Below are 17726 nucleotides of genomic sequence, written 5' to 3' on the forward strand. Positions count from 1 at the left end.
CCGAGTTACAAAATTGCTTTGGAACACACACATCTGGTAGGATCTTTGTTTTCATCTTCCGCCGCTTCCTTGTCCATCAATCATCACATGTCGACTAGCTATATTCTGTTCTTCGTCCAAAGTCACAAAGTCGCGAGCAGGGAGAAGTCAGGTTTCAACCGCACGTGAAGGTTTTTGGTAGTAAAAGTTGAACACATTTATTATTTACACAGCCTCACCCTCACCTCTTCAAAGATACTCTTAGTCTGGTGTTCTTTCGTCGTCCTTGGTCAGGAAGGGGCTGAATCGAGACAAAAACAGCACGATTAGCGTGACACAAGTCGCAGCTTTAATCGCGAATGGCGTACGAAATGACAAGATGGAGAATCGACTGTGTCTTCTCTCCAATTTCTCATTTCTCTGTGCTGTGAGAAGCCAGCGTATAAGCTGCAGAGGGAGGATCCAAGAGTATTCAAGAAATTTCCCTTTGGGTGGACACATGGCCACCAGTAACGGTGATGAATGCAACAAGATCAGAGTTCAAATCCAACCTCACTTCTCCCGAAACTACCATTTTGCAACTAGCGGCTGAGAGTGTTGCCAAACAAGAACGTTGGAAGGAACGTGAGCGGGAAGAAATCCTGGAAAAGGGAGCGACGTGCGACCGAAGGCACATCTTTCTTATTCTTTGGTGGGTTGCTGCGCCGTCCTGTCAATAATGTCTAGCAACCCGCCCGACCTCCTTTCGGGATCGTGAGAAAGAACAAGCATCCAATTAGAGGACTCCCCCGCCCTCTCGTCATCACGCCTCCCCAACTTTACTGCTTGCACGTGCATCAACATTCTCACACTCTCCACACTCATCCGCAGACCGGAGCTCCGACCCCGAACCCCCCCCCCCCCCGCGCCTCAAAAACCTCTCCGCCGCCATGCCCCGTCCGTCACGGAGCGCGTACAGCTCGCGCAAGCCGCCGTACTCGTACATCAGCCTGACGGCCATGGCCATCCAGAGCAGCCCGGACAAGATGCTCCCGCTGAGCGCCATCTACCGCTTCATCTCTGACAACTTCCCCTTCTACCGCCACAACACGCGGCGCTGGCAGAACTCTTTGCGCCACAACCTGTCTTTCAACGACTGCTTCATCAAGATCCCGCGCGGGCCCGAGCGTCCGGGCAAGGGCGGCATGTGGGCCCTGCACCCCCTCTGCGGGGACATGTTCCAAAACGGCAGTTTCCTGAGGCGCCGCAAGAGGTTCAAAGCTGCGCGACCCGTGGCCCGGGGCTGCTCGCCACACCTGCACCGCCGCCCGCCGCACCCACCCTTCAAGCACCCCTTCGCCATTGAAAGCCTCATGGCCGTCGCGAACGGTAAACCCGCCCGGCAGCAGCAGGACGGGCGCCACGTGCTCCCCTCAGACCGGATGGCTTCGCCTGCCGTACTACCTGTCCCGGCAGGAGACTTCCCCCTTCCGGCCTCGGCGCCGCGTGATTACGGCGGGCACGTTCCGGTGCCTGTCGAGCCCACGCCCCCTGGCCTACGCCCCACTGAGCCGCCCTTCCTCGGCCATTTCCTTTCCCTTTCGCGTGGGTGCCCTCTAAGCGACTGAGCTTGTGCGGCAAAAAAGCAATCAAGGATCTTTTGGCGCGGGGCGTTTTGTGCTCTTTCATTGCAAAATCCAAACGTGTTTGTTGGCTTTCAAATGTTGGCTTCGGCGTGACTGAATGACCCCCCCATCGAACGCCTCCTCCAATTAAGTGCGGACATTTCATGCTCTTACCTAACAAAGGTTAAAATGAGCTTGTCAGCTTTCAAATGTTCTACTCATCATCTTAATGTTTGTACAGAGCGTTGATTTTGATGTGACTATTTCTGACTTTTCAAAATTCACGATTGTCAAATGGGTAATAGTAAATATTGTTTACATCACCAACTATTGCAACAAGATAACATTTCATCGCAGTTCTGCTGCTGTTTGAAAACAATGTGTCATTTGTCCATTTCCATCATTTCTTCCAATCATGCCAATAATGTCGTATTTTCTTCATAAAACAACGGAAAGACGTTGAATGTTAATTTCCTCCCTCTCTCTGTCTCTCTTTGGTGCAAATTTCACATTGCAATTAAAAAAAGACACACACACATGCACACGCGCGCACTCCTCAATGGACAGCAGTGTTCATCACGATAATTTTTTTTGTCGTTATCGTTGATCAAGTTGTATGTGGATGTTTTAAAACTACATTTGTTACTCATAATGAAATGTACAGTTTGTGAATTGGCATATATCACTTGTGATTCATTTGTATTATATATCATTCGATGTTCTTTTCTTTAATCGTGAAAAGCCCGCAATATCAAAATTCCTATGTAGCAATTGGGAAATATCGTCAGGGAGCAAAGAGTACCCAACAAATGTGTGCAAAAATTCTCGGAATGAAAGATGCGATTGTTGTTGGGAATCCTTCCCTCCAGACTTTGACAAAATGTCCAATCTGTTGTGCACATTTTGCCGGCCGGCGTACGCGGCGGAAAAATCAGTCCGCGGTTTGTCGGCCGTCCGCCGACAAGACGCTGGACCCGTAACGGCCACAAATGGAGGCGTTGGGATGTTTGGTGGCAATCGGCGGGGCCGCGGGCGTAGAATGGCAGCCGCCTCCTCTCCCAGGGCAGCGCTGCCTTCTCAAGTCGCTTCCCACCACTCGAGTGTGACTGGGGAGTCCGTGATGAGCGTGTACCATAATAAAGCCTTTTGAGACACAAGTGTAACGCATTATTATGATCGGTGACTCATCATAGCAATGAAAGATTGTTTTATTCGGTACAAAGCAAATCCACGGTAACGTAAGCACGTTCTGTGTGTCCGTCTGGTGATGTGTTGCTTGACTTATATTCAGGATATTTCCACACCGCAACTGACAAATTTGTCTCGTGTCCAAAATCAAGATATGCCCTGAAATGGAAAATAATGTTGCTGTATCTTGGGATGTACTACTGCTTTGCGTGACTACTTTTCAAGATGCCTTGCGAGCTCGCTGGAGGGCCCCGCTCGGGGATACGGAGTACCGAGAGCAATTCCAGCAGCGCTCCAAATGTTTCTCTGCGCGTCGTCCGTCGGCGCTTGCTTGTTCTGTCGACTCTCCGGTTGGTTGTTATCTGATTGGATTCCAGCTGTTGTTTCTTGTACTTCGGGAACAGGTTCGGAGTTCGTTTGAATGGACGATGGAGTCCTCCAAAACCACTCCCCTGATGATTATATCGAGATGTCTTTTCTCTGTTGTTATCCCGTAATTAGGTGATGGTGTGACCTTGCGGCGTGCGAGTGGACACTCGGCATTCCCACTTGTGTCTGTTGTATTGACGAAGGACATGAGAGGACATATTTTTCCATTATTGTTCATTAGTGGGCAAAGTTAATCGGCTGTTAAGTCGGCCGCTCGTCAGCGCTTGCTCGCTTCTGAAATTGCAACGCCGGGTTTGTTTGTGTGTGAGTTTAGTCATGTGCGTACGTGGTTGTATTTCAAATGTGTTTTTTACGGGTTTGGTTAGCATGTTCATGATTGCGCTTGTTTCATTTTTTTTTTTTTCTGTGACAGTCGCCAAGTGTCAAAAGCCGAGATTGTCTGAACTCGATCCTCAGTGTCCTGAATTGGACACTTTGGTAGAACCTTAAGCACGACAAGACCCGACTTGCCGTCATATTTTCACCCACTCAAGCCCATTTTGGACTCTGTTGCCCTTACGTTGCACAATGTTCAGTGAGACTCCAACTGAAAGATGGCAACTCCAAAGTGATGGCACTTGTGGCGAATGATATGAAGAAAGCAAAATGAGACAATTTGGGTTTTCCAAACCTTACTGAGCCGAGAGAGCGAGAGGTGGTCGGGGATCAAGAGGTTTTAGACATTCACTTAGTGTGTTTCAGACAAAATACGGACAACCCTGACAGACCGCCCTTCGTCTGTTTCGCTTTGGGCTGTATTTTAGTTTGGTTTCGGGTCTTGCGTGCTCATTCGTTCGTTATTGCGTCAACCTGTTCTTGCTTCGCCCAATCAGCTCCTTCCAGCCGCCGCTCTCTTGTCCAGGTGTTCTTTGCTGTCTCGTCAATCAGTTTGCATTCAGTTCCTCGCTTTCCTCCGTTACGCCGCAGTCGCCGGTCGTGTTGCTCAGCAATTGGACCAGTCGTGTGTACTTTTTAGTTTTGACCTTGATCCAGTGTTTCTTTGTTACTTTTTGCTTGGATTTTGGACATTGTCGCAGTGGACAAGTGAGGCCTCAGGAAGCGCGGAGGCTTTCCCAACAATTGTGGCCAAAAAGATTCAAAGCTTCGGTGACGGCGGCATCTGGTGGACAAGCGAAGCCACGGCAACACTCCGAGAACACGAGGTACCGGCGCCGTTTCCCATGACAGCAATCAAAGTTCTGAAAAGTCTGCGTGGGCGTTCAAGTGTTTTGTTCATCCGTGCCAAAAAAAAAAAAAAAAAAGGCTATGTCATCATTACGCTAAAATATGCAGATGCATTCCAGATCAACCCAAGGAATAAATGCACATTATATTGAACCTTAAAAAGGCTTCAATGTTGGTTGTCTATTTAAAGCTTTGATCCTTATTCAAAAGCTGTACAAAGTCCCTAACAGGGTTCCAGATCCTTCCTACTTTGCGAGTGCTCGTCGGTGTGTTGTTTGGGCGATGGTGGCGCCGTGCGGACCGATTGGAGCGTCTTCCTCACTCTTCTGAAGACCGGGGTTCAAATCCCGGCGCCGCCATGCCTGTGTGGCTTTTCTCCAGGTGGGAACTCCGCTGTCATCAGAGACTTCGGGTCCAAAGATGTGATGAAGGACAAACATGTGCTCGGCCTGGGATGTCGTCTGCGCACTCGGTACTTACGCTTCCAACCTGTCTTACTCGTCACCTTTATCATCATTGTCGTCATCTTCTTCCCGGTTGCTTTTCTTTCTTTCTTGTCCCTCATTTAGGTAGGAAAACAAAAAGTCACATTGAGATTGGCATCTTTTCAGGAAAAAGAAAAACAATTGTCGCTCTTTAATGTCTTACAAAAGCCAATGGCGCAAAATTCCTTCTGCCGTTGTGTGGGTGTGGTGAAAGCGGTTGCATTTGAGTGCAGGCGTCCAAATCAAGTAAATGCCAACGCTGTGCAAAAGTTTACTGTGCTCTTGCTTTCTAAAATTTCAACAAGCTAGCGGGAAAACTTAAAAGTGTACGTTGAGGATGCTGGCGGTGGCGTGTTGCCAAAAAAGACAAGCGTGACAAACATGCGGCGACATCTTCCTCGGCGCCTTCGCTTAGCACGCAGAACAAACGTTTATGCTAATGCTCGCCCACCGCCGCCGTCAGCTAGCAAATCGCGAGATGAAAGTTGGCAGCGGTGCCGACGGCGGCCGTTAACTGCAGGAAACATTTGCATATTTCCAACAAGCAGACACGACTTGAGAAGAAGGAAAAGGAAAAACGAAACAAAAAACACAGACACCCGAACGGCACCGAGCGGGAAATCGCTCCCTGTCGACTCAAATTGTGCTCTCAGATGGCCCCGTGGATCCTCTCCGTGGTCTCAACAACTTTCAACTTCATCTTAGCAGAGACTCTTGCATCCCAGATGGCACCTGCCGCCACCCGTTCCAAGCTGCGTGGACCAGTTTTTCCTTTCCACTTTGTTACCACACTCCTCATCGCTCTGGACTGTTGACTCCAAGTACTGTATTTGAAGTGGTCCACCCTCGCCATCTCTTTTCCTTGGAGCCTCCGTCATCTTTTGCCGCCCCTCTCGTTCATGTGCATACAGTATGTATATGTATATATATATATATATATATATATATATATATATATATATATGTGTGTATCTTACTTGTGCTAATGTTCAAGCGCTTGCCTCCACCTGTCTAAATTTTCCTCTCCCTGCAGATCCCAAAGTCACCTCCAAGCATCACGGTCCGCAGTGCCACGATTCCAGTCTCTGGATACGCAAAGACACAAAGGAGCTCCCATCTGTCTTGAGCCAAGCAGCCACTACTCTTTCCCTTGATGCCATTGTGTGCCTCATCAACATCATTCCTATTTGTCTCGTTCTCAAAAAGGTGACAATGGTGAGGAGAAACTTATCTGACTCCAAACTTGATTGAGACTTCACAGCGCACTGCTGCTGACATGCTAGTTGGGCCCTAATACTTTATTGTCATTTTTACACCAAACTGGAGTTAACATTTGAAGTCGGAGTCTCCACTTTCAACTTAAACAATAAAAATAACACCTATACCGCAGTGGCGTAAAATCAAAATCAGAAACCAAAAAACTGCATTGCAGTAGTGGAGAAAAAGCAAGTTGACAGTTAACCATGAAATATTTGATGAACAACTCAAAGCGTACAAGCCAGAAAGTCTTTCCAATCCCTAACCCTAAACACCTGAAAAGTCCCCAATGCATTTTCCCATCAGGGTCCAGACACCATCCGCCAACTGTTCCATCCCGCTTGGACCCGTTTCTTCACTTCCTTAGCACGCTCACCATGGCTCTGGATTGTTGTTGTAACCCCAAGTACTTGAAGTGGTCCACCCTCGCCATCTCTTCTCCCTGGAGCTTCACTCTTCCTCCTGCGCCCCTCTCAATCACATACACATATTCTGCTCAGCACCACCTTTGATACAAGAGATCACATCTAATGGGAAAAGTCTCCGAAACCTGGTCAGCTTCTCTGGTGCGTTTTTTTTTTAACTGGTTCAGGTTTAACCTCACACCTGGAAGTTTCTTTGTCGGTAGGATTTCTTGGTCCTCTAATACACGTAAAATTGGGTGTGGGTTTCCCAAGATGTTGCCTGGACGGCAGCACGTGTTGCTCCACGTCCTTTCAGCATGAATGGTGCATGTTTACCCGGCCCACCTTGTGCTGATAACTATCCAGATGATCCTTTTTCTCTTTGACGCAGACGACATCTAGAATTTTTTTTTTTTTTTTTTTAAGGAATTCTGCAAATCACAATTCAAATATGGACTCATCAGACCGTGGCACACTTGTCTTCTTTGCATCAGTCCATCTCAGAAGCCGGAGGCTTTTCCGGGTGTTGACACGTGTATGGCTTCCTATTTGCCTGCTAGTTTTGATGCGCATCTGAGAATGCACCAATTAGCTCCGTTAACTGGCAATGGTTTTCTGAAGTGTTTTTAAGCCCGCGTGACAATATCTTTACATAATAATGCTGTCTTTTAATGCAATTTGTAGCTGATGAACATGCCACTCTTTGTTCACCAAGTGGTAAACCTCGCCCCATTCTTGCCTTTCAGGGATGTTCCTTCGATAGCCAATCTTGACTTTCACCTGTTTCCAATGAACCTTTTCACCTGTGGAATGTTTCAGACAGGTGTTTTTGGACCACTCCTCAACTTCCGCAGCCTTTTGTTGCCCCAGTCCAAGGTTCCTACTGTCGCAGGCATCAATTTCAAAATTGAAAGAATATTTGAAAACATCTGAGATGACATGCCGTGGCGACCCCTAACAGGACAGGCCGAGAGGAAAAGAAGAAGAAGAAGATTTGGGGAAAAAAAAGGTCTGTATTCAAGAGTCTCTTCAATTGAATATACAGCTTGGAAAGGATTTGCAGACCAATGTGTTCTATTATGATTATTATTATTATTTACATTTTTTACGTTCCGACAACATCCCAACTTCATTGGAGTTGATGTTTAGCTGCTTCTGTGCTGACAAAAACAAGAGGAAATGTAGCAAAGTTAGGAAAGGGCTGTCTCAAGATTGTTGCAAAACGGAACAACGGCATTGGTTATAGTCCAAACTTCTGAACCTTCCAGTGAGCACGGTTGGAGTGAGAATATGGAAGCAGAAAGCCAATCATATAGCCATAAATGGGCCTCCATCAGGTGCTTCTTTCACGATTCCTGACAGAGGAGTGTGAAGAGTCGTCCAAGAGCCAAGAAGCACCTGTGGAGGGCTTCAAAAAGACCTGCAAGTAGCAGGTTCTACTGCCGCACAGAAAACAGTGAGTGAAGTACTCCACGGCCATGGCCTGTATGCACGTTTGCCACGCAAGACCCTGTTGTTTGGGGGAAAAAAAAAAAAAAAAAAAAAAGCACGTTGAAGCTCGTTTAAAATTTGCTGAACGTTTGGATAAGCCAGTTAAATATTGGTACAATACAGTCCATCTGATGAGAGCTAAATTAAACACTTTGGATGCCTTAATTTACGCCACGTTTGGGGGAGGAATGGCACTCCACATCACCATACCAACAGTGAAGTTGGGCGGCGAGAATATTATGGTGTGGGGCTGCTTTTCAACAAATTGTACTGGTAAAATTCCCTTTAATGAGTTATTGATGAATGGGCAAATGTACTGAGATGTTCTTGACCAACGTCTGCTGCCATCTACAAGGAAAATGAAACTGAAATGAGGGCACTTCAGGAGTATAATGATTCCCCCCCCCCCAAAAAAAAAAAAAACCCACAGAGTCAAGGGAAAAAAAGTTTTGCGTCCAAGGAAAAAAAATAAGGATGCTAAAATGGTCCAGCCAATCACCCAAGTCGAATCCAGCTGAAAATCTATGGAAAGAACTGAAACTCGAGATCCAGCAAAGAACCCCACGGAACTTTTTAGGTTTGAAGACTGCTTGCGAGGAGGAAGGGATCAATGTCACACTGGAGGAATGCATGCGACTAGTTTCTCCATCCAGGAGACGTCTTGAAGCTGTTATTGCAAACAAAGGCTTTATACAAAGTATTCAATAAATATCACTTTATGTAATTGTTTTATCTAAATGTCTTGTTTGATCTAATTTTCCTCTTAGGATAGCTAGAAATCAAGTATCTCTCACCCCCCCCCCTCTCTATCTATCTATCTATCTATGCTGCCCTCTGGTGGTCCTCTGATGCTACCGACAAACGGGAGGGAAACTGATTCCTTTCATTTTGTTTCCTGTTTAATTGCCTCGTGCAGCTCATGCTGCACGTGGGCCTCGGGCGGGCGTGTCTTATTGGCATCTGAGACACACACATGTTGTCGAGCGAGTTCAGTCGTCTCCTCCACACAAGCTGAGCAAAGCCTTCTGGTAGTCGCCTTTGGTGTGTTCCTGAAACCAAACAAAACCGCATCAACATCACCGAGAGGATGAAGACGAAGAGAAGTTTCCTCAAGTCGACTACGAAAAAAGGAATCGTCGGCCCAGGCGCGCAGTCGCGCAGCATGAACGCCCTCCACTTCCGCTTGGCGGTCGCTCATTCCACCCCAACACCTTTGCGATCTTGCCGTTTGCTCACCTGCCACCCGTCGGCTCAGTCGCACTGGACGTAAATGCGAGGCCGACTCTGCTGGCCGAAAAAGTGTCCCCGGCACGGACCCGCTTTCACAATCTGCAGCCGTCCGTCATCCATTCGCGCTCCCATCATTTCGATCCATCCAATCCAGTCCGGACTCTCATGTCCCCGGCTACTTCCCAGGCCTCCCGCACACTAAGGAGGCGTCAAGCAGGACCAAAACGGTCCTTGGCAAAGACTAACTTGCCTAGTCGGGATCGTCTCAACTCAGAGACTGAGCTTCTCACCCTGTCTCTCAGCTCCAGTTCTCACATAAAGACCATGTTTCAGACATGTTCAATATTTAGCACCAAACAGCTCCACATTTGAGGAAAGCTGACTCGTCTCGCGCCGTGACTGCGCCGATTGTGACGTGAAAAGGAATGTAGCCGATGGAAAAAGCAACGTGTTGCTGCGTTGCTACGTTGTTCCTTCTGGATGTCGTACCAGGGCAGCACCGACTGGCAGGGAAAAATTCCTCGTGTGTTTTTACACACTCGGCCATTAAAGCTGATTCTGATTCTGGAAGCTTATCTAATGGGTTAGGGTTAGCCTTGGAAAACTTGTGTCCCTCATTTTGTTTTCCTTTTTTTTTTTTTTTTTTGAAGGGGGCGAGGCTTTGACTTTGAATGTCTTTGCGCCATTTGGTATTTCATTCTATGTTTTTTCTTGTATTCCCCTTTTATTTGACCTTGTTGACCTTTTGTATCTTTTTCTATTTCGTGCATCCGTTCGGTTCCGTGAAGGTGAGCCTCTATAAACATGACGGTGTAGATAAAGCACACGCGCATTCATTCCATCCATCCATTCATTCTGTACATAGGATGTGTGTGTGTGTGTGTGGTGTGTGTGTGTCCGAACAATGATGATTATTGTTGTTATTTGCATATTCCTCACATTGATAGCGCAGAAGAGTGAGCGTCCGTGCCGCCTCTTGAACTCTCTTCTGATCTTCATCAAGTCCACGTGACATCGAGACACCAGAATGCGGGTGAGAACTTTTTCCTTGGCACTTTTACCCTGTCGCGGCGGCATAGACATCCCAAGGGGAGAGGTCGCATGCAGGTCACACAGAAGTCACACAGAAGTCACACGGTGCCTGGACGTTACCTTCATAGCCTCATTGAGTCTCTCGGCGAAGTACATCTGCTTGTTCTCCAAACACTCCACTGCGCGCGCGCGCACACACACACACACACACACACACGCACTGTCATCCATGTAAACAATGGCATGCTAACACGCTAGCCAGCTAGAGGAAGGAGCAAAAAGTACCGAGAGTCAGGAAAGATTTTTCGAGGTCGCCTTTGACTTCCTTACGGATGCTTTCCTTCAAGTCGTACGGACTGTAGCGCTTGTAGCGCTCAAAAACTAGCAAGGACACAGACGCAAAGGCACAGCGTGACGTGACTGACGGCGGGTGAGGATGTGATGAAAGCGACGGGGCGCACTTCACCTCTCTGCAGGTGGGTGGCGCTCCGCTGCGTCAAGATGGAAATCCACACGGCCACGTCGGTTCCTTTGCGTTTCACGCCGGCTTCGTAGAGGCTCTGAGGTCGCAAAGAGGGCGTGGTCACAGCTCAATGAATCATTAATCCGTCAGTCAATTGAGCCATTGAAGTAACCTACAGGTGTGAGACTTTAGGACAGGGGGCCAGATGTGCCTCCCCCCCCCCCCCCACACACACACACACACATTTCTTTTTATTGCCCATGAAATCAAATTATGGGGCGTCAACTTCCGTGATTCTGGCGAAAACCCGTCTGAACCTTTCAAACGGTCACATATCATGAAGAATGACACTCACATCTCGCAAGCATTTGCAAGAACTAAAGCACTAAGTATTATCCGCGACTGTTAATTTCAAAATGAGTTGTTCATCAAGTTGTGTAATAATACGCAAAATCACTTCGACACTTCAATGGCTTCACGGTCATAAAATGGCTCAACTACTGTACAATGTGGCCCCCAACAAAAAGTGCACTGATGTCACCAAACTAACTCTGGCGTCGTCGTCAATCTTCTCGTAGTCGACGATATTGGAAGGTTCATCTCGCTCGGTCTGAAGACAGCAAAATGGTTGTTAGCTCGCTAGCGTTAGCATTAGCCAACGTAGAATTAGCGAGCAACCTGAACGAGAGCGAGCAGCAGCTTGGCAAAATCTCCCGACGTGTCTCCTGCGACGTCTTTCTCCAGATCTTTCTTAAACACTGAGGACAAACGGGAAAACCGGTTAGGGCGGTGGTGGGCAAAATACGCCCCGCGGGTCACATCCGTCCCGTTGGTCAATTCAATCCGGCCGGCCAAAAATTGGTCCAGAAGCTCCCAAATCATCATCAAAATCACGACTGCACGCATTTAGCCTGGTTACTGTAATGCTGAGCGGCTCCACCAGCTTGTGCTGTGATGCCCTGCGCCTCCCCCAGGTTCTCCTGTAATGCCCAGGGATTCCACCAGGTGGTGCAGTAGATACAGCGATACATTGACTTGACTTTGGCTGTTCTGTTTTCACTCTGCGACTGCTCCGAACCAATTGGCTGGCAACCAGTTCAGGGCGTACCCTGCCTCCTGCCCCATGACAGCTGGGATTGGCTCCAGCTCTCCCGCGAACCTCATGAGTATGAGCTCAGAAGACGGATGGATGGATGGATGGATGGATGGATGGATGGATGGATGGATGCATACTGCTAACACGTGTAAAATGCACCTGATAGTAGTTTACATGCGCACAAAAACACGTGCTGGCGTGCATGCAGTGTGTATTAATACTGTATCCATTTTTTTGCAGGGGTGTGAGGAATGTAACTCCCGGGAATAACAGGGAAACGCATTACAGTATTAGCATTGATGTAAAACAATTTCTGAAGGTTTGCGTATGCCAGTTTTAGAGCTCGGCGCTCCAGCAAAACCAGCAGCAGACTGATCGTCCACTCATGATAGCAGTCGCCAAGCCACGAAGACTGCCCCGTCATTCGCGGTGCGGCACCTTAAAGACTCAAAAAAGACTGGTCGCCCGTCAATCTCAGGTCACATAAAAAAAAAAAAAAAACCTACCCGCGCGCCATTCAATGTCGAATGTGTAAGCAAGAAAAGCGACTCACGTTCTCGGTACACTTTTTGGATGTCGGCCAGTTCTCGGTCGCTTCGGGAGCAGAATATTTCGATGAGTGTCTCCTCGTCGGTTCCTAGACCCTGAGCAGAAAAAGGCGCGGCCGCCATCGGCATCGGGTCGTTAGCGTCACATTGACGTCGCCGGGATTGTCGCTGTTGTCGTTAGCATCGGCGGCGGCGTTATTGTCATTTGCGGTCCCTGACATCTTCGAGAAATGTCGGGGTTGTTTTCACCATCGCCGTTGGCATTGTGGCTGTTGTCGTCCATGTTATTTTTATCTTTGTTGTCGTCGTCTTTGCTGTCATCATTGTCTTAACCTTCACTGACAGTCATTTCATTGCGAGGATTTAGCTCAACCGGGGTCGACTGCCTCGCGGACTTTGGTGTCGTCACCAACATCGTCAAGTCATCTCCGATTTGGGCCCACAATTGGTAAGAATAATCCCCGAATCCCCTAATTCCCCCCGAGCCCCAAGATGGAAACCCCTCGTCGTCGTCGTCGTCGCCGCAGTCATTACTGTTACGTGGATGTCGCTGTCACTGCCGCCTTCTTGCTTGTATTGTTGTCATGGCTGCTTCCACGATTATCACGTCGCCGTAGTCTATGTCATCCCCATTATCGTAGCCCTCGTCTCCGTTGTCATCTTATTCATGGTGATGGTCACCTTCATGGCAGCTCTGAGCTCCAAGGCGTCGTACTGGGCGGGACTCTTCATGAGGCCCAGCATCAGCGCCTCCAAAGAGCCCGACAGCGCCCCCTTCAGGGCCGTCTGCAGGTCCTGCGACACACGTGGACGCCCCGGTCATCTGACCGCGTCGACGGCGGGCGAGCGGGCGGCTCACCTTCTTAGCGACGCGCTCGTACTCGAAGGCGATCTCCCGCCGCTGCTCGTACGACCTTCGCGTCAGAATGTCGATGACGCTTTGCTCGTCCACTCCTGCAGGCCGCAACGCAGCAAGAAAGAAGGAAGCACCTCGATTTACCGGTTGAATTTGTTCCCTGATCGAATTCACAAGTCACTTCGCACATGTAAATGAATTGACCATTCATTCCTGATCCGAGCCGCGTATCCTCGCAGGGGTCACAGGACGGCCGGAACCTATCCCAGCTGGCTACGGGCGAAAGGCACACTGCACCCTGAACTGGTCGCCAGTCAGTCGCAGGGCAGATTTCGACAGCGTCACCGAGCGGGAAATCGATGAAGGTCTCCTTACTTCTAAATCCATCCCTCCATTATTTGAGCCACTCATCCTCACACAGCCGGGTCAGGACACCCAAATTTCAATTTTCTTTAAAGAACTTTTCATGTCCTTTTTGCTTTTCATTTCCTAATTGAAATTTGAGCTTTCACCACAAGACGAAACAAATCAAGCAAGCGTCAGTTTTTATAGTGCAGCGTACACGACTTTGGGGATGAAGTATATACTGTACATCATCTAAATAATAAATAATAGTCGTGAGAACAATATTGGTATGAACGCCCCAACTAACCTTTGGTCCTGAGGGCGACATCCAGTCGTGCGGCGTCGCTGATCGGGTCAAAGTCTCGAAAGGCGACCACGGTGGGAAAGGTCGGCTCCGCTTCCTGCGGAGGAGGAGACGCTGTAGCTTTGTCCCGATTGGCCCAAAGAAGCTTAGCAGGGAAACTTCAACAATTGCTCGTTCCCGCTTCCGGACTCACCGTGCCGTACGACAGCGTCAGCTGACCCAGAAACTCCGACACCAGCGCCATCTCGATTACTCTGACCTCTGACCTGCAGAGGGAAACGGACTTACGCCTGCTATGCTGGTCCACTTTTTTTTCAAATCTTAAGAGATTTGTTTTTTTTTTGGTGCAAGCGGGAGTTACAATACAATACAAGTTTTGATCTTGTATTATGTGTGGTCAGTTCCGATCAAGTCCAGCCATTTTTGTCGAGGACCGCATCGTACTTATGGTTTCCCTCGGAGCGCCGTGTGACGACTGTGAACCCGTATAAATATAGGATGAGCTCGTATTATTACACGTAGGCTACAAATTTATGGAAAATTTGCTTTGAAATCAGAAGCCAGTATAGCTTTGCTTTTTTATCATTATTAATGGCTGTATTTTAAAAGTGGCATTGATGACAAAAAGTCCAGACAATATTGCCACGCTTTTTTAAAAGGTATTTTCGCGAGAAGCATGTTAACGTCGACGTACATGATTTGCTTTCGCGGGTCGGATGTGGCCCAGGGGCCTCGAATTTGAAAGAGGTGATCTAGCATCGAAATCTCACGTGGTCAAACGTGATTTAAAAAAAAAAAATGCGCTGACATTTCCAGAGTTTCGAGGTCAAGTGCAGTAGAATGCCATCGTTGTCAATGAAAAATCTCCCTTTGGAAAATATGTCATCTGGTGGTCTGACGACGCCACTTTTATACAAAGTAGGACATCGGTCGACTGGCGACGGTCCCCGCAATCCATTTCACGTCACAATTCCCGAGTCTGACTTTGGCGTCGTCACTGTTACCTGTTAGGATTATTGTTTTGTCACGCATTTCTTTCTATTATTCTTGCTCTCAAGTATTCTCCTTTCGAGCGGCTGCGTGACTCGGAGTGTGACCCGGCGACACCCGGAAAGGCGAAACTCCTGAACACCATAAACGTTCTTCAAATCGGACGCCCCGCTAATCTCTGGCAGGTTTATCGGGACGCTGCAGCAGCTTTGAAGAAATGTTTACTTTAGTGTTGGTGTTGCCCTGAGTTTCACCGTTTGGACTTGGTGAATTTGTAACCTTTTGACTGAGAAAGCAATGAAAAAAAGAGTCACAACGGTGAGGCTGACTCAGAACGTTGCAGCTGATGGATTTGATTGATTCTCGAGCAAAGGAGCATCTTAGCGGATCATCGTAGGGCAGGAGCTGCCCCGGCCTGTCACGAGTCAGGCCGGACCACGGCCAAGAGGGGCGTGGCCGCTGCCCCGGCCGGTGACACCTGTCACCGCTCGCAGCGGTTTCACGTTGGGACTGTAATTGGATGGTGAATTTAAGTTGGAGTGGAGTTTTGGTCACTTCGTTGTGTGTTGTGCCCTGAGTTAGTGAGTTGCATTCACTGAGAGGAGGAATCTCCACCACGGAAAATAGTGTAGTGTTGAGTTATCCTCGTCACAGCGTTTCTGTGCCACCCCAGTTTAGTCCTATCTGAGTTTACGTTCCATAGTCAAGTCCTAGTTCATCGTTTGTCTCCTTGTCATCAGAACTCGCTTCACGTTTTTGGATCCTGCCTTTGCTTAGCGTTTCTGTACCTCTGCCTTCTCGGACCGCTTCCGCCGTGTATGACCTCGGCTTTGAGTAAAAGTACGCCTAACGTCATGTCCTCGTCTCGGAGTACCGCATTTGGGTCCGGCCCCGCACCGGAGGTTCGTGACACGGCCTTTGTCGTCCTGGGTCGGGAGGGGCCAAATCGGGACAAAAGTGTCTCGATCATCCCGATGTGTGGAGCACGAGTCGAAGGCACAAATGTGACAAATGGAGTCGCGAATGAGCGAACGATTCCTTCAGGTCTCAGTCGAGCCTTCCCCTCACCTCGAGGGGAGGAATTTTCTACATCTGCTGTATTCAAATTCAAAAAAAAAAAAAAAAAAAAAGGTGGGATTCCAGAATGAGTGACTGATTGACAGAACGCAGCCTTTAAATGTTTGACTGGACCTTTACTTCCAGCGTATTTAGGTCGGCATTTGGGCGCGTTTGCTTTCCGGCGCCAGCGGCGGGCGGGCCGGACGGCAAATGCCGATAAGACTCAAGATAGCCTTCATAATCTAAGGAGAAGCATCGACCTTTGACCGGCATTTCCTGCTGAAGCTGACATACGCGCGACGTGCTCAAAGATCACCGCAAGCGGAGAAGAAAAAAAATGCTAACAAAACATTGACAACTTGTCAGCTGGACTCATGAGCATGAAAGTAGTTACGTCTAGCGCTAAGCACGTACTACATATCGTTCTGAGCCTGAATGTGCTAATTAGCTTAGCACATGGAAGAGCTGCTAGCAGGGAGCCTTTAGCACACAGCTGCTAGTGCACAGCTGTGCTTTGACACCTGCTGCAGCTTTGGAAGGAAAAAAGCGTTGTCACTTTGAGGCCCCCGCCAGAACATGTCAAGAATGGCAAAATGTCACAAACGCAAATGACAACTTTAAATGCGGGAAAAATATTCCAAGTATATCAAAACAGCACATTAACAATGTCAAAGAAATGTTAACAACAGAACGTAAAACACGCAAAGAAGATGTTAAGAACAGGTTGAAAGTAGATTACGGATGTGTTGAAAACACGCTAAGGTCGAGAATATTTCAAAATCAGATTAAAAAGACATAAAACAGATCATCAGAATCGTACTGTACTAACATTATGAAGCACATGCAAACAACAATATGAGCACTTTAAGAGCATCACCTTCTGCTTTGACTGAAACGAAGGTCGCTAGTGCGCTCGCGCTTGCGTGGCAAACGTCACGTGACCGCAGCCGGAAATCAGGACAGCGGGATCCCCGTGGGCGCTAGCGTAACTGGGACGACCGCGGCGGACGCCAACGTAATTGGCGCGACTCCGTCGGATGCCAGCGTCACTGGCACGACGGCGCTCGCTCACACGGCGGCTCGTTTCGGTTGACGTGGCCACCCTGAGATCGGGCAAATGGATGAATTTCTCCTCATTCTCATTAGTTTTCATTCTTCTCCCACAAACGCAATATTGATCAGAATACCCTGGATAGTTGAGCGGGGGCGCCACATACGCCATCTTTTTGCCCTCTTTTTTTTTCCATTTCTTTGCCCTTCAAGAAGATGTTCAAGTAAAAAAAAAAAAAGATCTTGACAAGACTTTGAGAACAGAGAAGAAAGAACACAATATGTTCAGAACTTGTTCATGTTCATATCTTCACGAATACTTTCAAAATCTGCCAAGCATATATTGAAAAGACACTAAGAACAAATTCCTGGCACACAAAGTAGCTGTAAACGCAAGAATAAGAAGAAGACGCGAGCAGAGTTGACAGAGTTTGCCGCTTCCTGGCGTGGTCACAACAGCCAAAGTTCCTTCCCTGTCGCTGTTTAAGAGTTGAAAGAGTTGACATGAAACGGGACTTCTTACCTGCACACACACGCGGAAGCACGCACAAACTGTGAGCAGAGCTGAGCCGTGTGTGCGCTTTTTAAATGCCAACGCGGACACACCCACACCCGAGTCGGGCCTCCGTCCTTACCGTGACGATACATGACGGGCGCATTACCCTGGCGCCACCAGCAAGAGGCTCATAAAAATGCGTAGCCTTCCATTTGCGACGTCACTTCCTGCCAGC

General features: G+C 48.3%; 2 protein-coding genes across 3 annotated transcripts; one reads left to right on the forward strand and one right to left on the reverse strand.

Moving 5' to 3' along the window:
- Nucleotides 1–908: 908 nt before the first annotated feature.
- On the forward strand, nt 909–2819 carry LOC133498114 (forkhead box protein B1-like). The gene has a single exon (XM_061814571.1). It carries the CDS (start codon nt 909–911, stop codon nt 1584–1586), a length of 678 nt encoding a protein of 225 aa, XP_061670555.1. The 3' UTR covers nt 1587–2819.
- Nucleotides 2820–8909: 6090 nt separating this feature from the next.
- Nucleotides 8910–17633, reverse strand: anxa2b (annexin A2b). Of its 2 annotated transcripts, none has more exons than XM_061814023.1 (13): nt 17519–17633; nt 14090–14162; nt 13900–13993; nt 13251–13345; nt 13073–13186; nt 12397–12487; nt 11426–11505; nt 11298–11357; nt 10751–10844; nt 10570–10665; nt 10405–10463; nt 10192–10314; nt 8910–9071 (listed from the first exon to the last, which is right to left on the reverse strand). In XM_061814023.1, exons 2-13 carry the CDS (start codon nt 14138–14140, stop codon nt 9012–9014), a joined length of 1017 nt encoding a protein of 338 aa, XP_061670007.1. In that variant the 5' UTR covers nt 14141–14162; nt 17519–17633; the 3' UTR covers nt 8910–9011. The 2 variants fall into 2 exon arrangements, with proteins under 2 accessions (XP_061670007.1, XP_061670008.1); XM_061814024.1 differs by lacking the exon at nt 17519–17633 and adding an exon at nt 16823–16903.
- Between the last annotated feature and the right edge of the window lie 93 nt (nt 17634–17726).

This window comes from Syngnathoides biaculeatus, chromosome 3 (genome assembly GCF_019802595.1).
Source record: "Syngnathoides biaculeatus isolate LvHL_M chromosome 3, ASM1980259v1, whole genome shotgun sequence".
NCBI classification, from domain to species: domain Eukaryota; kingdom Metazoa; phylum Chordata; class Actinopteri; order Syngnathiformes; family Syngnathidae; genus Syngnathoides; species Syngnathoides biaculeatus.

Excerpts from the sequence above, each read along its gene's own strand:
- anxa2b (XM_061814023.1), bottom strand. The coding sequence starts at position 14,140 with ATGGCGCTGGTGTCGGAGTTTCTGGGTCAGCTGACGCTGTCGTACGGC. Across the intron at positions 10,845-11,297 it reads AGATTGACGACGACGCCAGA|AGCCTCTACGAAGCCGGCGT; the intron begins GTTAGTTTGGTG and ends TTGCGACCTCAG. Across the intron at positions 9,072-10,191 it reads CACTCTTCTGCGCTATCAAT|GAACACACCAAAGGCGACTA; the intron begins GTGAGGAATATG and ends GTTTGGTTTCAG.
- LOC133498114 (XM_061814571.1), top strand. The coding sequence starts at position 909 with ATGCCCCGTCCGTCACGGAGCGCGTACAGCTCGCGCAAGCCGCCGTAC.